General features: G+C 36.3%; 1 protein-coding gene across 1 annotated transcript in view; it reads right to left on the bottom strand.

Annotated features, from left to right (window-relative positions):
- Positions 1–12,965: 12,965 nt before the first annotated feature.
- LOC140141312 (mitogen-activated protein kinase kinase kinase 7-like) overlaps positions 12,966–20,352 on the bottom strand; it is a 122,252-nt gene continuing 114,865 nt past the window's right edge. The window contains exons 13-15 of the mRNA XM_072163144.1: positions 15,323–15,378; positions 14,125–14,218; positions 12,966–13,254 (exon numbers count right to left, since the gene is read on the bottom strand). Of these exons, the coding sequence (XP_072019245.1) occupies positions 13,159–13,254; positions 14,125–14,218; positions 15,323–15,378 (246 nt within the window). The 3' untranslated portion in view covers positions 12,966–13,158. The remainder of the gene's footprint in view (positions 13,255–14,124; positions 14,219–15,322; positions 15,379–20,352) is intronic.

The raw sequence follows: 20,352 nt of genomic DNA, 5'->3' as shown, positions 1-20,352 counted from the left end.
TTTCATTACACCCTTCAGACTTGTGTTCGGGTTTGTTTTTAACTTGACATGTAGGCCTATTTGTCATAGTAGGGCTATACTATTTAAATGTATAGCTATAACGTGCTACTGCTATATAAATATTATTATACCGGTATGTAATATTGTGTATAAAAGGCATATCGGGTGTGGGGTGGGTGCAGAGGTGTGTGAGGTGGGTAGTAGGGGGGGTGTATATAGGGAAACTTTGGGGTGGTACTCAACACAATTTAAATATGACTTTCAATGCAAGGCTCATTGTTGCCACAAATGTGTTTTTTTTTCTTTAGGTTATTTAATTTTTTTTATTTTTTTATAAACTTCCATGTACAATATTGTATTGTTTTGGCTGCTTTCTTATGACTTTCGCAACACATTGGTCCGATGATCACGGTGATGATGAAATCAATCACGCACAGTGTCATAGGAGCGCTAGGCCTGGGAATTTCTTTGCTATATTGAAGTTCTGGCAACACTGTAGCCAGGCCGGTCTTCATATCACTGCATATGGCACCCGGGGATATCGATTTACAATGCCTTGGATTTCACGCGTTGATTTTGAAAAATTTTCAGCTGGCAGTAAAAAAAGGTGAAATCAAAACGGAAATTCTGACAAAACTATGATATATCGCGTACGGTGATGTGCGTTAGAAAGTTGGGAAAAATCCAAAAAAAGCTAAAATCCAAAAAAAGGCTCGCGGGCAGAGTTGAAGCCTATCAAAATCGAAAATCTTACACTAAATGACTTAATTTCACGCCTAAGTTTAACACTAAGATTTGAAAAAAATACAGTATCAAGCATTACAGTTTTTCCTGACATTTACTGAAAAAATTAAAATTATTGCTTTTCATTTGGCCGAGAAAAAAATTTTTACACTGAAAAGGTGTAACTCAAAATTTTGTTCATTTGAATACCAAATTCGATCGTTTGTATTGCCTCATTGAATGACTGAGTGAGCCTTGCAGAACAATAAGAATCGGTTGTCCTGCGTTGAGACTGCATGCAGTGTGTGATTAATCATTGGCTGTTACACAATCTCCAACGATATTCAACAAGTATGATCATATGTGACCATCCACCACAACTGAGCCCGGATGTCTCGAGTGCCACTATTGAGATATGCTCCATTGAACTTAACAATAAACAATAGGAAACACAGGATTTATTGACTGTTTTATTGATTTTTCACTACTTAAATACATCATTTTAAAGCTAACTTCAAGCAGACTATTTTAGTTGAATATCTCAAAAATGATGATCGGCGACTCCAGGGCTCAGTTGTGCTGGATGGTCACATATAGGTTGTTAATCTACAGGTTGATCATGGAACTACACATCCCCTTTTAAAGTGAATTTTTGTTTTTACTAATCTGAAAGTACAGTACACTTCGCTTTTAGTAAAGCCTTGGAATAATTGACCTCAGATAAGTTTATCATTAATATCCTCTGGTTACAAATAGCACGTGAACTGTGTACATAAACAACGTAAATCTTATTGCTCGTATTCCAGAAGGGGTGGGGGCCGTGGAGGGGGCAATGGGCTAAAGGGGGGGGTGGGGCAATGGGTCAATGGCGACTTCCCCAATGGAACAAGATTTGATGGAAAATGGTAAAATATGCCTAAGAACCTAAAGATGCGGTGGCCAGCATCACGACCCCCCGGGGGGGGGGGGGGACCAAAAGGTTGAAGCTACTTTTGAGTAGTTCAAGTCATTCAAATTTGACCACCGAGCATTCGCAATAGTCATAAGACTATTTGGTGCAGACTAGTCAACTTTTAATAAAGCTGATGTCATGGAAGTTGTGCAACCGTAGTAATAAAGATGAATGTGTTTAAAAGTGTCACCAACTATGGACCAAATTGACAACTAACATATTTGGAGCCCATCAAACACAAAACGTTTTCGACTTTATCCGCAAAAGGTTAGAAAAGGTTGCTAGAAAACGTTTAAATGTCGGGTTATATAAGGGGCATATAAAGGGTATAAAACGTTTTCATAACATTAAAAAACTTTGCGTGTCGCTCATGGAGGAAAAATAATGTAGTCCTGATTATTTCGCTATGCGTCTGTCAAATTTCGATTCAATGTTTGTGTTCAAAAATGAGAGCTAAGTGCTTCATGTACAAACCTTTGTAATAAATGCTGAACCTTAAAGACAGTAGCGTAGCCAGGATTTTGGAACCGAGGGGGCACAACTTGTAAATGTACCGACGGAAATATTTTTTTACCGACGGAAGTTGTGATTTGTTGACCCAAAAATTTTTTGCATGGTTTGAAAAAGTGAAGAGCAAAAAAAAAAAAAAAAAGGACATTAGGCGCTACTAACATCAAAACATACAATTTTTAGGTATAATACACAATTTTTCATCATTTTTTTTTACAATTCTACCCTTTTTTCTGTCACCCTGGGTGAAAAATAGTCTATTGTTAACCCAATTTTTTTTTACCAACGCCTTCCGTCTACCGACGGCCTTACATGTACCGACGGCCATGACGAGCAGGGGGGCCCCGGGCCCCGGCCCCCCCCCCCACTGGCTACGCCACTGCTTAAAGACACTAGTTATTGTTGCATTTCAGGCTTTAGTTGATAAATGCCAGAGGTGTACAGACCAAAATGGTTGGTACTCTTTGGGTCCAATCTCTTTGGTTTTTGGCCATTAGAGAAAATGGTGGCTTCAATTTTAGTAGGGTTGAAATAGTGGCTTCCCATGCACCTGAATGATGTATTTTCTAACCTATTTCTTCATAATCCTTAAGTCCCTAGTACACAAATTTTGTTGTTCCCAAAACAAAATATTGTCTCATGGGTGGGGGAAAGGTTATTAAACTTTACATGGGGTCAAATTTCAAACTTCATCCAATTGTGTTTTTTTGCTCCCAAATCTTTGCTTATAAAATAAAGTTAAGATAAATTTGGTTTACATTGGTACCAGTAATTATTAAGTTTTTATCTGTTCATTGACATTCATTATCGTACAACACACAATGATTAGTTGTACTATAGGGACAAGCATGGATGAATCTAAACTTCTGTGGAAGTTACAATGGCGGTGCCAGGAATCTATGTTCGTGAGGGGGGATTGTGAATCTCGGAGGGGGGGCAAAATCAACAAATTTTGCATAAAATTGCAACAAAAACTGGAAAGTTTCATAATTTTGGGCTTTTACTTGGGGAGCAAGAGTTTGGAGGGGGGAGGGGTTTTCCCCCATGCCCCCCCCCCTCCTTCCCGTGGTGCCACCACTGGGAAGTTAAGATTTCTGCATGCGATAAGTTTGTCCATGTTTTTATGAATAGCAACTATTTGTCCATGATTCATCCATTGTCACTTTGTGTGGGATGAGTATGAATGTCATGGACACTAACCACTATAACCATGATAACCAAATGAAACACTCAGTCTAATCTGATCAATTTAAAAACACCAACTACCTTGATGAGAACATTGTTATGTCCCAGTTGCGTGGCCAAGAGTTTATTGGAGGGGGTAGCAAGGTAACTGTCAAGGGGGGTGGTGGCAAAACTTAATGAAAATGGTCAAAAATGGGCTAACAAGTACAAAGAAAGCATAAAATATTAAATATCAGGGTGGCCAGCATCCCACAGAAGGGGGAGGGGAGACTTCTCATAGGGGTGGCTATGCCAATGTAATGACCATAAGTATGTGTATACTATAATTTGGTTCACCTCAAATTCGGCGTGCCAACAAACCGCCTCTGTTCGCAGGAGTATACACTCAGCGCGTTTAACTTTACACGCACGATGCTATACTGCGGCGAGCAAAATACGCACATACGTCACTACCAAACTTGAGGTGAACCAAATTATAGTCTCACTTTTCAGAGAAGTAGACAATGCTACAACTTTTGCGAGTTTAATATCTGAATATTTTAATACCATTATCAATATTTTATACACTATAATACAATTACAAAACTTTCACAAGAAGGCATGATTATTTTAATTTTTTTTAACTAAATGATAAATTTATTTAATGACTATTTTACAGGTTTTGTTTGAGATGTATGTTTATACCCCTAAAAAGAATAACAGGAATCCTATTGCAAATGAGGCTGATCAATTACTTCATATCTCAACTGATCATTGCCAGAAATGGGTAAGTGCAGTAGCTGATTTGTGTAACTGCCATGTGTAGATGACTACAATTATACACTGTGTAAATTGCCGAATGTTCACAAGGCAGCTATTGCATTTACCCACTTCTGGCACTGAGCGTTCAAATTGTGAAGTGAAAGGTGGATCACGGGGTGGGAGCATGCCTCTCCAAATATCTTGACTTTTCCCCTATCAAAATAAAAATCTTTAGGGATAATAGTATACAACCAAAAAAATTGGATCGTTACATCACATTATTGTGATAAAATCTAATCCACTCAGAGCCAAAGTTCAACAATTATTTGATTCACCTCAAATTTGGCAGTGACAGCAATGCTTTTTTGTGGTAGTGCTGCAAGCGTGTCAACAAACTGCCCTTGTGCATGTATGCTCTGCACGATTAACTTTACGTGTGCGATTCAATACTGCGACTATGTCACTACCAAACTTGACTTGAACCAATCTAAGGTGAAACATAGCCTCCATCAAAATTCATGGATCTTACACAAATGGGACCAAGGTCATCTGTCCAACTTATGATAGAGCATACTATAGTTGTATAGAAAGATGGAACATGGAGTACCGGTACATGACTTGTGTATGAGTTAACTTAAGGCCAGAGTAAGAGGAGACACATTCGTCCACACCCGAATTTGAGATTTCTTGATATTTATCAACACTAAGATGTATATTCTTTCACTTGAAACTGATAAAAATACAACTTCCTAATATTTACTTGTATTTTTGATTGATTTATTTCACTCTTTTCAACTCTAAAAAGTCACATGGCTCAAGACAGCTTAGTAAATTGGCGGAAATAATGAGTCGGCAATGCGCTTGAATGCGAAATATTGTGATTCTGGCATACGATTAGCGTCGCATGTGCCTTGGCGCAACTCTGCGCGTATGTCCAACGCAGTCAAGGCGCATTCGGTATGTTGTTAATGCCAGCAAATGTGATGTAAAGAAAACAAAAATTTGCAGTGAAAAGGCCACTTAGATTTTTTATTATTTTGGATTTAGGCGCACTAAAAACAGACATTATAGATTCATTGGTGCAAAAAGATGCATATTTAGACCATGCACCAGATACAGCTTTTACAAGCGTGAAAGTCTTGCCGTTTTAAAATATAAGGACATTTGTGCATAATTTTGACATTTTTTTACTAAAACGTCGATTTCTCAGAGTTCATTTTTAACAATATTGTACGATTTTTGTGACAAGATAACTCGAAAAATATGCAAGCAAAAGGTAAACCTTTTGCACTATCGTTAGAGCACATCAAAGTCTAGGAAGGTTTTCTCATTTTTTCAAAATATTTGTTTTGAAGAACAATATACACCACTATGTGCAATTTTTAGCTTAATAGAGTGACAAAATTGCTTTTTTTCACATGTTTTTGCAATATTTGAAAAATAAGACAATTTCAAAAAATAAAAACCTTCTAAGTTCATGTCTCTTCTCCATGAAAAACTAACTAATTTTTTTTTTTTACTCGAGCGGATTTTTTTTAAGTTGTCACAAAAAAATTTGGTAAAAAGTGCATTTTTGTGATTTTTACAAAAACTCGAGATTTTTGAACAAATCTGAGCGTCACCATGGGATTCCTTGACTCATTTCCTTTCCAAAAATGTATAGTTTTATATACTTTGGACATACAATTAAAAAATAATGATGCTCGAAAAGGTCCGTGTTCTCTCCCATTACTCTGCCCTTAAGTAACGGTTGTGAAGATATGGTATTTCAAAGAGCCCCTTTTGCTCACGTTTGCTGGTTTTTTTCTCCTTTTTTTATTACAACTTTAACATGAGTGGATCAGATCATAGCACACAAAAATATACAGGGCTTTTTATTTTTCCATATCTGATATCAGAACAGCATCCCAATTATCACTAATTCCCGATAGTCAACTAAACAAGGCATACACCTATGGAAGACATGACCTTAATCTCTCACACAGGGAGTGTATATTTCAAACAGGAGTCACCCTCTCAGGTAACCCTATTTTAAACGAGGTCACCCATTACCACGTTTGAAATTCACAATCCCTGTCATGCCTGTGTGACAGATTAAGGTCATGTCTTCCATAGATTTCAACTGGAATAACCCATTATACTATGGGACTTTTTATCTTTCCTGTATATGACCTCGGAAATGCATCCAAATCATTAATGATTCCAGCATGTCAACCAAACATATGGTAAATAAATTCATAGCAGTTCATCAGGAAACTGAAAGCATTGTTCAGCAATACAAAATAGATAACAAAACCCTATAAATAGCATGAGCATGTAGAGTATAAGGCTAAAAAATATGTTTGGTTACCCTCAACCGGCCGACCCAGAAAATTGGAAATCTTGGGTCAGGATTTTTTTTTCAATCACTTTTTTAGAAGAAATTTACTTAAATTTAGACAGAATCAAGGACTTTTATATTTGTTATTCATTCATTTTATTTATTACATGCATATTTGATTGAAAACAATAAGTATTTCCATTTAAATCAAGTCCAAAAACACACATTTTTTTACCATAAAATGATCAAGCATTTGTCAATATAGCCTTTTCGAAATGGAGGAAAAATTGAGGAAGAGTCCATGAAAAAAAAAAAAAAAAAAAGATCGACCTACCAACCTCCAAATTTTTGTCTCGGAAGGGCAACCAAACAATTTTTTTTGGGCCTAATGCACTTATCGAATCAATTTACATAATATATGTTACAAAACACATTTTCACATGTTTACATAAATTCATTGCTGTAATTCTATACAGTATCTCTGTGCAACATGTGATGTAATTAGGAAAATGAGTCAAAATAGTTGGTATGCACAAATGTTTCATGGGTTTTACAGCATGACAAGCAAACCAGAATGTACCAGCTGTATGTATGTTTCTACTGCAATAGAATGAACCGGAAAATATGGTACTAAACACCGTGTCCTCATTGCAGTAATTTATACTTCAGAAACATCATTGCATAGTATGGCATGCACTCACCAGCATGAACCAGCCAAAAATACTGTAATTTACAGAGAGAATGCTGAACAGTGCAGTCTAATTAACCCATAAAATAATGGGCTATTCTGTTAAAATCCATACACACCCTATGGAAGGCACAACCTTAATCTCCCACATTGGGAGTGTCAATATCAAGCAGGTCACCTGAATGGGTGACCCTGTTTAAAGTCTACACTCCCTATGTGGGAGTTTAAGGTCATGTCTTCCATAGGGGGTGTATGGATTTCAACTGTAGTAGTCCATATGTTACACTGTGAGTGCATGGTAGGTATTATAGAAGGAGGTTCCACAGAAAAATCCTAATCCACTCAATAGGGTTAAGCCGATTCAACGCAAGTCATAACTTGAATGGATTTAATCAGTGCAGTCCCTCAAACACGGCCTTTGATGTTTATGATCGTTATGCGACAATATCGATTTAATTTAAACAGACCCCCAGGTGACCCATACCGGAAATGGATGTTATTAGTGCCCTTTTGCATCGGTCACATGATCTTCGATTGCATCATTGTGTTTCCGAGTTCAAGTTGATTTACTAGCGAAAACCTGATCGAATTCCCTCATTTCCTTCCAAAGTTACAGTGAATTTACGTATTTTTTCTGATCATGATTAGTAATACTGGCGGGTGTCTGCGGGACTTTTAAACCAGTGGAAATGATTTGGAAAGGTTTTCCAAGACTGGCAATATTGTTTCTATGATCCGCCAAGCTTGGCCATAAGAAATATTGGCGTTATAAAATTACCGGAAGTAAATTGTTTTCCTTTGTTTATGGTTACGGCCACAATGCTTTGTGGGTAAAAATGACGTCATTCTGCTTAGAAGTCACGATAACGGTGGTTCATAACCGCCCAAGCTCAATAGATAAGAAGCTTAGCAAATCGATAGTGCACCATTCATACCTGATTGCTCAGTATCGACTCATAACGATCATAGTATAAAGGGAACTGGGTTCGTGAATTCTCCTTCTATAATACCTACCATGGTGAGTGCATGGTGGTAAGCCTTACACCCTGATACCAGACTCATTCTATTTAATTACACCACATTCAATCAATGAATGATTTCAAATATTGAAACCATTCCAATCTGAGTAAATAACCATAGTACGAGAGAAAACCAAAGTGTTTTAAAAGAGAAAGCACATCATGCCATGTTAGTTACTTATGGAAGGGATAAAATATAGTGTCCCAACTTTTTGATCGTTTCATTTATATGGCATTTTCAATGCACCAAATATTAAACCAGTTCTGCTGTTGCCAACGAAAATGCCAGTGATACACTAATAGTCAGCACAATAAATGAATCATGACCTTATAGCCAAAGTGAGGGTCGGAATACAAAGTTCGTTTATTACGGACTTATAAAAAGTGAGGGTCAATTTCAAAAATCAAGGCGACCATAATGACCACAAAGATGTTTTCTTTAATTTGAGATATAGATGATGGCAAATAATGCAGAAATAACCAAGTTATGTAAATAAACCCGATAGAAGGTACAGATTCATAAGTTGCAACCCTAATATTGGAACATGCATATCATGAGTGCACATGACAGCAACCTTATTCAATCACGGTGTGAGTGCCGCGGACAATTGGGCTTGCTACCGTAAACGCTGACGGAAAGTGAAAATTGAAACTTTTGAATTTGTACCTTCCAGCTGTTTTAGTTTGAATACTTAATTGGTTATTTCTGCATCATTTGCTGTCATTGATATCTAAAATTAAAGAAATCATCCGGCCATGATGTTCACCTTGAGTTTGGAATTGACCTTCAGATCTCACACCACCAAATCAGAGTCCCATAGAAATATGTGCTAAATTTGCCTTAAGAAAACATCATTTTTTCTTCACAGGAGCGACTCAGTTTTAAGCGACAGCTATGATGGTTGAAATCAGCCCTTGCCTGATCCCTCTGGCTGGGAAAAAATATAGGTTGACCGTCATTATTTTTTACGACTGGCCCTCAAAGTCTACGATGTCTGGGAATTTCCTATTTTTCAGGCAAAACCATGCGGTGTTTCTGTAAAGAAAAGGCTGCTTAAAATCATTAAAAGTTATTCAATCTCTCCCATCTGTGGTACACTTGCAGGAATTAATATTACTAATCATGACCAATCCAAATTTGGCTAAAATTATGCAAATTTCTGCTCATTTTAATGCTTAAATTTTCTGAGAAGTGAAATTCAAGGGCGCACAACCATATATACTATTTGGTGGTGTGAATAAGGTCACATGCTTCATGACCTTATTTATTGTGCTGACTCCATAGTGGTACATTATTTTAGTCTCCATGCATGGCAATCCTATATGGCATATTTTATACAGTGTCATGCACAGAGATTTACAAATCCATAATGTTCCCCTAATATCCACTGTAGAAACAGAGAAAAAAACGTTTACATATTGTGTATACTCATAAGCAACAATGAAAAATTACAAAAAAAACATGAGATTCCAAACTAGGCCAGTCAATTATCAATCATTGTCCACAAAGACTGAAACAGAAGATACTGCAGACCTGCCAACCTACCAAACTCAGAAAGAGGGACATTGAGGCCAAAACCTTGTATATGTACACAAACCAGCTACCGACAAATTCGATGACTTGAGGTGTGCAATACTTTCAGAATTCAGGGAAGGTTTTGCAGGTTTAAATTTATCACAATAGACTAAAGAGAATGCTATAGCAAAATTTGTGAAATCTGCATCATTTTCTGCTGTTCTTATATTTAAATTTGCCCTCACTGAAATTTTCAGAAAGCAGGACTGTCCCTCTTTTCACTTTGGAAAACCCCAAATGAGGGACAGTCCCTCAAAATGAGGGACAGTTGGCAGGTCTGATACTGGCCAAAAATGTAATCTTTTGTTTCAAAAATCCTTAAAAACAACAACAACAACAAAAATCAAATCAAAGAGAAAAAGAAGCTATTCTGTTTTTGAAAATTCATTCATTCATTCATTCATTCATTCATTCATTCATTCATTCATTCATTCATTCAATTAATTAATTAATTAATTAATTAAATTAATTAATTAATTAATTAATTCATGTCTAATACAGTATGCAATCTTGTTGTTTGTTACCATTGAACTTTGAGTGCAGGCACTTTAACACACATCTAATTTAATATTCAATGGCAGTTATAATCGGAGACTCAATCCCATGAGAACTACCTGACTATTGATCAAAATGAAGTTCTCATTATCAATTGGACCAATCAGCAACATTGTAGAATAATTTCTCCACAAAAATAATTGGGGTGAATTATTTGCAAAGCTCCATTCTGATTGGTGATTAAAATGAAGATATCATGTAATTGACCAATCAGAGGTAATGTTAGATTGGCAGGTAGTGTTCAGGGGGTTAAAAAGACTAATTTGCATCTGACAATCAACTCCCAACAGCAAATGATTGTTTAATAGCACGTCAAAGAAAGGTGGATTCATCTGGTGCCTTAATCGGAGAAAAGGAACCACAGAAAATGGTGAAAAATGATGGTACTTTACAAGGCAGATTTTCTAGGCATTGTTGACATGGTGTATTCAGACCTAACTTTTGAGATGGTTTCTATATTTGAAGGTGCAAAATCAACCATAGGGCATGCTGAGCTGTTTTACTGCTGCGTTCAGAAATTCCAATCATCACAACAAATTGTAAACAAATAATTTCTGCGTTTGATTGACAAGTGGCGTCAGATGCAAACTAGTATTTTTAATTCAGTCTCCTATTATAGATGGCGACACCATCATAGCAGCTAGCAATTAATTTTTATGCTTCACATAGAAATAAACTCACTCCACAGCCATTTTATAAATGCTTACATTTCTGATTTTGATAAAATAATGGTAACTTTGTCTGGGATCAAATAAAATATTTAACACTGGGCAGTTTTAGCATGGACATTTTTCAGTAAATACCAGCAAAAAAAGCGTTTTCCCAAAATTTCAGTTGATTCCAATTTTGCATTTGCGGGTTATGCATGATTATGTATATTTCACTGCTCATTAGACAATGTGTTCGAAAATCAAATTTCCATGATATTTTTGCTAAATGAATTAATTTGCAAGAATTTTTTTTTTACATAAACATTATGTAGCCAGAGGCTTCCAGTGGTATAAAAATCTCAACTTTTTTTGAGAAAAGTGAGGGACGAAATGCCCTTTTAATTCAGGTTAATCAGAACTTCCTTTTTTTCCCTCCTTCAAATGGGAGACTTGAAAAAGCTGTTATCCATGCCTATTTCCACAGTATTTTCAGCAGGTATTGCAGACTTTTTTCTCACTCTGCTGAAAGTGGAGAATTTTTATTTCTAATTTTAATGTATACCTTTATACAAAGTTGGGAGGGAGCAATTTTGAAAAACTCATCAGTGGGGTGATTTTTCTCATTGTGGTGAAATTCTTTTTTCCAAAAAACTCCCATGCTCCTGAGGAAATCAAATGGTTCACCCCTTACCTTATCCAATTCAGCATAAGGTGGAACATGACAGCAACCACCCCCACCCCACCCCTTTGCTACATATACATCTTACATTGAATAGCCTATAGAGCCACTCAATTATTGTATATTTAATGGCTTTGAGTGTGATACAAACATATATCAAGTACAATATATTTGTATCACATAAACTTAAATCATTCAGTATTATTATTATATATTATCATTTCATTTTTATCAGAATGAATAAATAAAAATTAATTAAATTTGACCGATTTGACCTAATTCATTGTGAGAGTAGAGTTGATCAGTGAAATGTATGTATGTGTGCACATCATCTGCGCATACAATATATTTTAAATATTATAGTTATCTGTGTTTTTTGAAGACACTGTGCAAAACACAGATTTATTGTACCGTATTCATTCCAATAAGTGCCCATGCCCCAATAAGTGCCCACCCAGGGTATTTTCAATTTGCTAAAGGGTACCATTAATGTTGAAGTGACTGATAGATGTCGATACAGTGAAATAGCTGCAGGACTACAAGTCCTGCGTTATAACTTGCAATACATTTGCGGCATCAGAAAAGCTACTAGAACCTCTCAGGACCTTTTATAACATACCTAAATTTGTCTCTAATAAACACCCTTTACGAAAAAATAGGTAAACAAGGTAAAAAATAAGCGCCCACCCAACATGACTTTGTTAAGCGCCCTGGAATGAATACAGTACCACTTGGAAGGCTGATACAAATAATAATAATTATGTATCTTCTATCATCAGACTTCTGCAGTCGTAATGCACTCATAGACTGAATTCGAAGTGTTAGAGTATCCTGGGCACTAACTTCTGCAGTCGTAATGCAGTCATAGACTGAATTCGAAGTGTTAGAGTATCCTGGGCACTAACTTCTGCAGTCGTAATGCAGTCATAGACTGAATTCAAAGTGTTAGAGTATCCTGGACATTAACTTCTGCAGTCGTAATGCAGTCATAGACTGAATTCGAAGTGTTAGAGTCCCGGGGGGGGGGGGGTACTCAAGTTTGGTTTTGGTAGGGCCGTGCCGCGGGGATTTTGGAAGTAGACCCATAAATATACCAATTTTTCAAGAAATTTGGACCCATTGATATACCAAAAGTCAAAATTTTCGGCCGAATTTACCCAAAATTGTCTTAGTTTTTACATTTTCCCAAAATTTTGGGAAAATTTTGGCTAGATTAAGGAAAAATTGGGCTGTTTTCGAAAAAAATTGAGAAAAGGTTTAAAAAAGGACTCATTCATATACCAAAATAGGCTTTGAAAAAGGGGTCATTGATATACCAGAAGGCTGAAAATGCTACCCATGTTTGCGGCACGTCCCGTATGGTCATTTGTACTGAGTAGCCCCCGGGTTAGAGTATCCTGGACATAAACTTCTGCAGTCGTAATGCAGTCATAGACTGAATTCATAGTGTTAGAATATCCTGGGCACTAACTTCTGCAGTCGCAATGCAGTAATAGACTGCATTCAAAGTGTTAGAGTATCTGGGGCACTGAATTTTGCAGTCATAATCTGCAGCAAGTATTATAGTTTCCTGGACATATTGTGTTTCCTTTGTACTTGGGCTCTAATCAGGTCTAGTTGTGCTTGTAGATTTCTATGTACATGTTGCAATTGTTCCTGAAGCAGGGGAAAAAGAAAAGAAAATATTTTGTTACATTTAATATATCAAATATTTATCAAGGATTTACAATCAGCGGCCTGCAGGCCAGACCCAGTCCGCTGACTAATTGTGGTTGGCCCTTAAAAAAACATAGTGAGGTAGCAGCATTGGTACTGTGTACATGTAGGAAATGTGTATACCAGTCAGGTACCTTAGTGATGGTGTACCTGTGCAGGCAGCAGCAATAGGAATCTTGTAGTGTACATACTTCTTGCCTAGGACTACTTAATATTAGCTCCTGAGCAACCCTTATCTGAAATGTACAGTAAACATATCAAACAAGGTGTATTTAGCACAGATCATGCAAAAGAGTTTTGATCTCTGTAGTGTACAAGCAAATATAATTGAGCCCCTCTATTTAGACAGACTTCCTAAATTCAATGACTTTTCATCGACCAATAGATACAACTACACTTCCACTATTGCGGCTGCCTGCAGAGGTGCACAGCCGCCAATGTACTTAGCTGGTTACTGTGCAGAGCATGTGAGTACCAGTGTAGTACTACTGCTGTTGGGTCTTGTGCAGTAGCAGCATTGGTACTGTGTAGGTACTCTACCAGTCAGGTACCTTAGTGGTGGTGTACCTGTGCAGGCAGCTGCAATAGGAATATTGTAGTGTACATACTACTTGCCCAGGACTACTTAATATTAGCTTCTGATCAACTCTCATCCAGCTGACCTTGCCTTTCATTTTAATGGACAAATAATTGATTTCTTCCTTTTTCCCCCTGTCTTTTACACTCATTTTGAATTCTTACTTTCTCTTTGAAAAGATTCCATAACTTTTGACCTCTCTCCGACTCTGGAATTTCATTGACTATTCTCACCTTATCGCCTTTTAGACTATTGAATTCTTCTATAATCTTGAAACTAGCCTGTTGGTCTTTCCAGTCCTGATCCAGCTCACCCGCTAACTCTTTTCTGTAAGCAAAAAAGTTTTGAATCAATCAATAATGGTCACATACTCTGCAAAATGACTTCAATGTTTCTTGGTGGCAACAGAAAAGTTCTTTTAGAGAGTCTAAATATGCCAAGTTTGTATGTGGTTTGCTTGTTGAGGGCAAAACAGTATAAGGGGTCGTGTGGCGCAGTAGCTAGAGCATTGGACTCATGGTCGAAAGGTTGTGGGTTCGAAACCCATCTCGGCCATTGCCTCCACTCAAAAGACACAGGAAAAATCATTGTACCATCCAAAAATGGACCATCAGTCTATTGATGTTTCCAAACTGACATAAAAATGTTTGTAAAGAAATTGACCTTGATGGCAATCGCCCCTGCCGAGTTCCTCCGGGAGTTTCAGAAAGACAGACAGTTTTTGTTGGCATGCATCCATAATGCATTTCTCCCATTTCATTTTTCTTTACTGATTTGTTATCTAGTGCAACATGGGTCGGTGAACAGAGCACATCCAGCTCTTGCAAAATATGTTTATTTCTTGACTATTGACCCATGTTTAGCCAGTCTATTCTTAAAAGGAAAACATAGGGAACTATCCGTCTTCACCGTCAAATGGGGGATCTGTTTGCGTTTAAATCCATCTTAACTCCATGGCCCATATGCACACAAGAGTTAGACCGGGTCTAAAGTTAGACCTGGTCTAAGTGGATTTTAGTTCCATCAGGAATGGTCCTTTACTCCTACATGTATTTCCTTCCTAAAGTAGCTAGCAAATTCTGAAGATTTAAATGCATAGTTCAAAAATAATACAAAATATCTTAAGCAAATGTAAAGGAAAATGTCCTCTCTCCTTGGACTAAATTCCACTTAGACCGGGTCTAAAGTAGACCCGGTCTAACTTAAAACCTGATCTAAATCTTTTGTGCATACGGACCTAGAGGTTTAGACAATTATCTCAGGCAGGAATATAGATATTAAGCAGGTTTTTATCCATTGTATTTGACTATTTTGGTTCTAAATTCACAGGGTGCATATACACCCTCAACAACACATGGATACATTGCATACTTGTGATCACTGACCTTCAGAGCAAACAAACAGAAACCCTGCAATTTTGTTGGCACTTACTTTCTTTGATGTAGCAAAGCAAGTTCCGTCTGTACTCTCATGTATTCTTGTGCTGCCTATAAAAATGAAAAGCAAAAACCGCTAGTATTAAACCAAATTGGTTGACTTATAAAGGATTGGGTTATTCAGTTGAAATCTATCACTCCTATGGAAGACATGACCTTAATCTCCCACTCAGGGCGTGTAGGTTTTCGTTTGAAATTCACACTCCCTGAGTGGGAGATTAATGTTGTGTCTTCCATAGGGGATGCATAGATTCATATTGACTCCACACCCCATGTGGGTGATTAAGGTCATGTCCTCCATAGGGGTGTATGAATTTCAACTGGAAGAGCCCATTGGCCAGCAATTACGTGTATTAGCATTAGCTGTATTACCTAGCAATTATATGACTAATATAATGGGTACACATGTCAAAGAAACTTGAGGACTTTTGAAATCTGTACTAATTACCTTTAAGGTTATATGAGATCAAATATTGCTTTCCCTACTGGAAAAATATATTGTGACTTTACACGTAAGAAAACATCTGTACCTATCATGCTGAATAAAGAAATCAAGAAAAAATGTGTGAAAATGTGTTTTTGGTCTATTTTGTAATGCTGTCAATGACCCATTATGTGACTTTGTTTACTCGTCCTCCACAACAGTCGCTAAGTAAAATTGATTGACAGGCAATTCTGTCACGTGGACAATTATTTCGATTGTCTAAAACACAGGCGTCTAAAAGGATCACGTATTTTGTTAGCAGTCAAGCCGATTGCAAAATTCTACGCCGCTGCACTCGTACTACAAGCTCTATTTAGGCCATGCTTACTCTCGTCTTGGCCATGTTGAGCTCGATTCCAATCATGCCAATACTCGTCCCAAACCAAACTGGCCCTACCTATACATTCATTTTTATCTTGATTTATTTATTTGCTTATTCGGGTTTTATTATTTATTTATTTATTTATTTATTTATTTATTTATTTATTTATTAATTATTATTATTTTTCTTTCTTTGTTTCTTTCTTATTTTTATTATTATTATTTTCTTCCTTTCTTTCTTTCTTTCTTTCTTTCTTTCTTTCTTTCTTTCTTTCTTTCTTTCTTTCTTTCTTTCTTTCTTTCTTTCTTTCTTTCTTTCTTTCTTTCTTTCTTTCTTTCTTTCTTTCTTTCTTTATTTCTTTATTTATTTATTTATTTATTTATTTATTTATTTATTTATTTATTTATTTATTTATTTATTTTTTTTAATTTTTTTTTTTTTTATTTTTTTTTTTTAAATTTATTTATTTATTTGTTTGTTTGTTTGTTTGTTTATTTCTTTCTTTATTTTTTTTATTTATTTATTTATTTATTTTTTTGGTTATTTTTCTGTACTTACATATCATAATACTTTCCGTGTGTTTTTCCTTTTACTTTTGAATTTTATATTACTTGAGAGAGATGTCGAGTTGTCTATGGTTTAACATGTGTAATATTTATGCCCAAACACTCGTTTGTACTTTCCCGTAGGTGGCCTGAAAAGCTAAATTTTGATTTTTAATCTTTTATTTTAGTCAGAGTTATGCCCGAAATCAACTAGGCCAATGTGCGAGTGTCAAGCACATTTGCCACAGGGTTTCATTCAAATTCAAGTAACTTCCCATTTGACCCCAGATGACCTTTGTGAGAGGACCTCTGGTTTGCACAATTTCACATTTATTTCCAGCAAGTGTTTGCCCAATCACAGCTATTTTCTTAAATAATTAAAATGTTGCAAATGTTCTGAATCAAGTGACCTTTGAACTTGTTTTCCACACTCTTGACCCTTCAGATAAGAAGTATTTCAACAAACCATAGCAGTAGTGATCTATTACTTTCAGGGTGACTGAAAATTTGATTATCTCAGTATTATAATAATCTGTCGGGGTGTGTTGCGAGCGCAGCGAACAGGAACATTTGCATCTATTGTGTTTACATACTGTTTTCCTAAGCCGTCTTAGAGCGTTTTTATTTAAAAGGCGCCCGTGAATGTCTGCCAAACATCGCTTGCCCCCATCTCGGCTTGCCAAAAATTGCCCCCCCTTTTGGCTCGCTAAAATTTCTTTCCTCCCAATTTTACCCTCACCCAGGGCTCATAATTTATATTGCACACCCTGACCATGTTAGGTTTGTGAATTGGGTTACCAAATATTTGTCATGTGCAAAGGACAGGATTTGTTGGCAAGCGGAGAGGGCGGGGACTGGGGAAAGGATTTTTATGGGCCGGGTTATGGACATGCCGGGGGAATCAGTATTTTTGTCAGGCCATTTTCAAATTTTTACATTAGGGACCGTTCACAAACACTTGTTAGGGAGCCTGATGCAAAATGGGAGGCCTTAAAAGTTTTGACCCTCCTACTAAGGGGGGCCCTGAAAAAATTGACCACACATTTTTCCGGGAAAATTGAGTTTATATGCTTTTCTGATGATGGGGTTGACCCATAATTTTCATGTCAAAAAAGAAAAGTGGGTGGGCCCTGAAATTTTTGAGACCTGAAAAGGGGGGGCAAACAATTTTCGTGATAAATTTTTTTTGCATCAGGCCCCCACTAACAAGTGTTTGTGAACGGTAGGCCTATTATTTGAGGACTTTTTGTAATTCTATATTTTCATTTATTCATTTTTATTATTTTGTTTTTTTTTAGAGAGAGTGAAAGAGAGAGAGAGAGAGAGAGAGTGGCAGGAGAAAGAAGTGGAGGAAGAAAACGGCACAGAAATTGGACACAGTTGTTTCATATAGCAGGGCAAATTGGAATTGGGCCGAACTGGTTCTTGGCCATGCGGACATGAGCAGGCGGTGGTGGAAGCGATATCGCAATTTTTGACGTCGCCATTGGATGAACACATAATCATGAAATCTTCACAAACAATTCTAAATTTGTTATGTGGTGTCAAAGCAAAATTATCTTACTCTAAAACCGTTGAAGTACGACAATGTACCACACTACACGTATGTTATTTTTCAATAAATGCTAACCGTGTATTTTGAATGGGGCTGTCAGCCTTGTATTGTCGCCAGCCTCGAACGTCACGTGTCGCGTGACCTATGCCGCCTGATGAGCGTGCTACGTCATTGGATGCGAGTTGTCTGTACCATACGATAACAACGTGTGTGTGTTGTGCTGGCTTGAATTCTCGAGGAAATAATATAAAATGGCCCGTATTTCAAGATTTTTGATGAAAAAGTAAGTATTTAAATTTTGATTAGAATTTCACGCTAATCATTAATAACCATGTCCATTGTGCTGTGAACAGATTGAAAGATAAAGCCAAAACAATTCATTTTGTTCATGTGTATTTCTGTCATGGCCCATAACTCGAGATATTGAAATCCGTGAAAATGACAGCATCAATGTGACAAAACGCACAGATATTTCATTTTGGCGAATCCTAGTAAAATTAGCATACCACGTGTTGTTTAAGAAGGTATCATAGAAATAATGTGGCTGAGAATTCTGGCGATTATATCATACACAAAAACAATATTATTGATGCAAAATGACAATAAAGTGGTACCAGATTTCACTCAAAATTTTGTCAATGCATAAGCTTATAAAATAAAATCCACACAAGCTGTGTTTTCAATTGATAGCAACATTATTATGTTGACCTGTTTATAGTCTGCAGCCAAATCGAGAGAGAAATCGGGACTTGTATAAATAAATTATGGCCTCTGTCACAAAAATCTTCATGCTCATTATACGTGAACAAAATTGAAACACTTTCAAAGTACATTTGTGCATGAGCTAGATTAATAAATAATAATTAATAATAATGCTTAGAATGTTAGCTTTGAGATGACCTATGATTTTTAGGCCTACGATGTTTACTTTCTGCAAAAAAAAATGGTTTAGGTGGCTACGTAACAGCCAATTTGAACCTGGAACCATCCAAATTCAGCGTAACCTTAAAGACCCATTCAGTGATCCCAGCGCAAGTGTAAAAAATTAAAATTATTTATAAATTGTTTAAAAGTGAAGGATAAGTCATTCAAATTGTCATTTGGTATTTTTGAAATGACAAATTTGGCAAAAAACGAAGAAAACAGCAGTACTGACGAAGTTGAAGCCCCATTCAAATACATGTAGCTAATATAGATACTGTCAGTATCTATATTACAGATTCGTGTAAAATGGCTTATTTTGTCTTAAGGTTGGTCTGAACCCTGGAATTATGGACACTTTCAGGCCTCATAACTTCTAAATTGTTGGTCTAAAGTATATAAAAGTATACATATCTAGAATGGCAAAGACTTGATAAGTTCATCTGTGAGGTCAAATTTGGGCCAAAATGGCATTTTGGCCCAAAATCTAAAAATAATCAGTTTTGGCCCACTTCTTTTTAGTGCATATCGTAACAAAAAATTCTTGGGCCAAAATTTTTTTTTATTAATTTTTAAAAACTAGACAAAAATATCTAGGACCCGTTTTTTTATTTTTTTGAATTTCGACCAACTTTGAGAAATTTGCACCAAAAATGGTCAAAAAATGCTGATTTTTCAAAAAAATCATAAAAAATATTTTTGGTGAAATTGGTCAAAATTCAAAAAAATGAAAAAACAGGTCCTAGATATTTTTGTCTAGTTTTCAAAAATTAATAAGAAAAAAATTTTGGCCCAAGAATTTTTTTGTTACGATGCACGAAAAAGAAGTGGGCCAAAAACCGTAATTTTTTGGGATTTTGGGCCATTTTGGCCCAAATTTGACCTCACAGATGAACTTATCAAGTCTTTGCCATTCTAAATATGTATACTTTTATATACTTTAGAACAACAATTTCGAAGTTATGAGGCCTGAAAGTTTCCATAATTCCAGGGTTCAGACCAACCTTAAATACATGGCTTTCGGCTGAACCACTCTTGAGGCTATGTTAGCACATCTATGACAATGACAAAGGTACCAAAATCTGAATTTTGATGATTTTTACGATCGTCCAGATGGGCAAATCACTGAATGGGCCTTTAATCTAATAAAATATATATTTACTTGCCTAAAAAAATTGTAAATATATTGAAAAGATAG

This window comes from Amphiura filiformis, chromosome 19 (genome assembly GCF_039555335.1).
Source record: "Amphiura filiformis chromosome 19, Afil_fr2py, whole genome shotgun sequence".
Taxonomy (NCBI): domain Eukaryota; kingdom Metazoa; phylum Echinodermata; class Ophiuroidea; order Amphilepidida; family Amphiuridae; genus Amphiura; species Amphiura filiformis.
The sequence above is the reverse complement of the archived record's forward strand: the minus strand, read 5'-3'. Positions and strand labels throughout refer to the sequence as shown.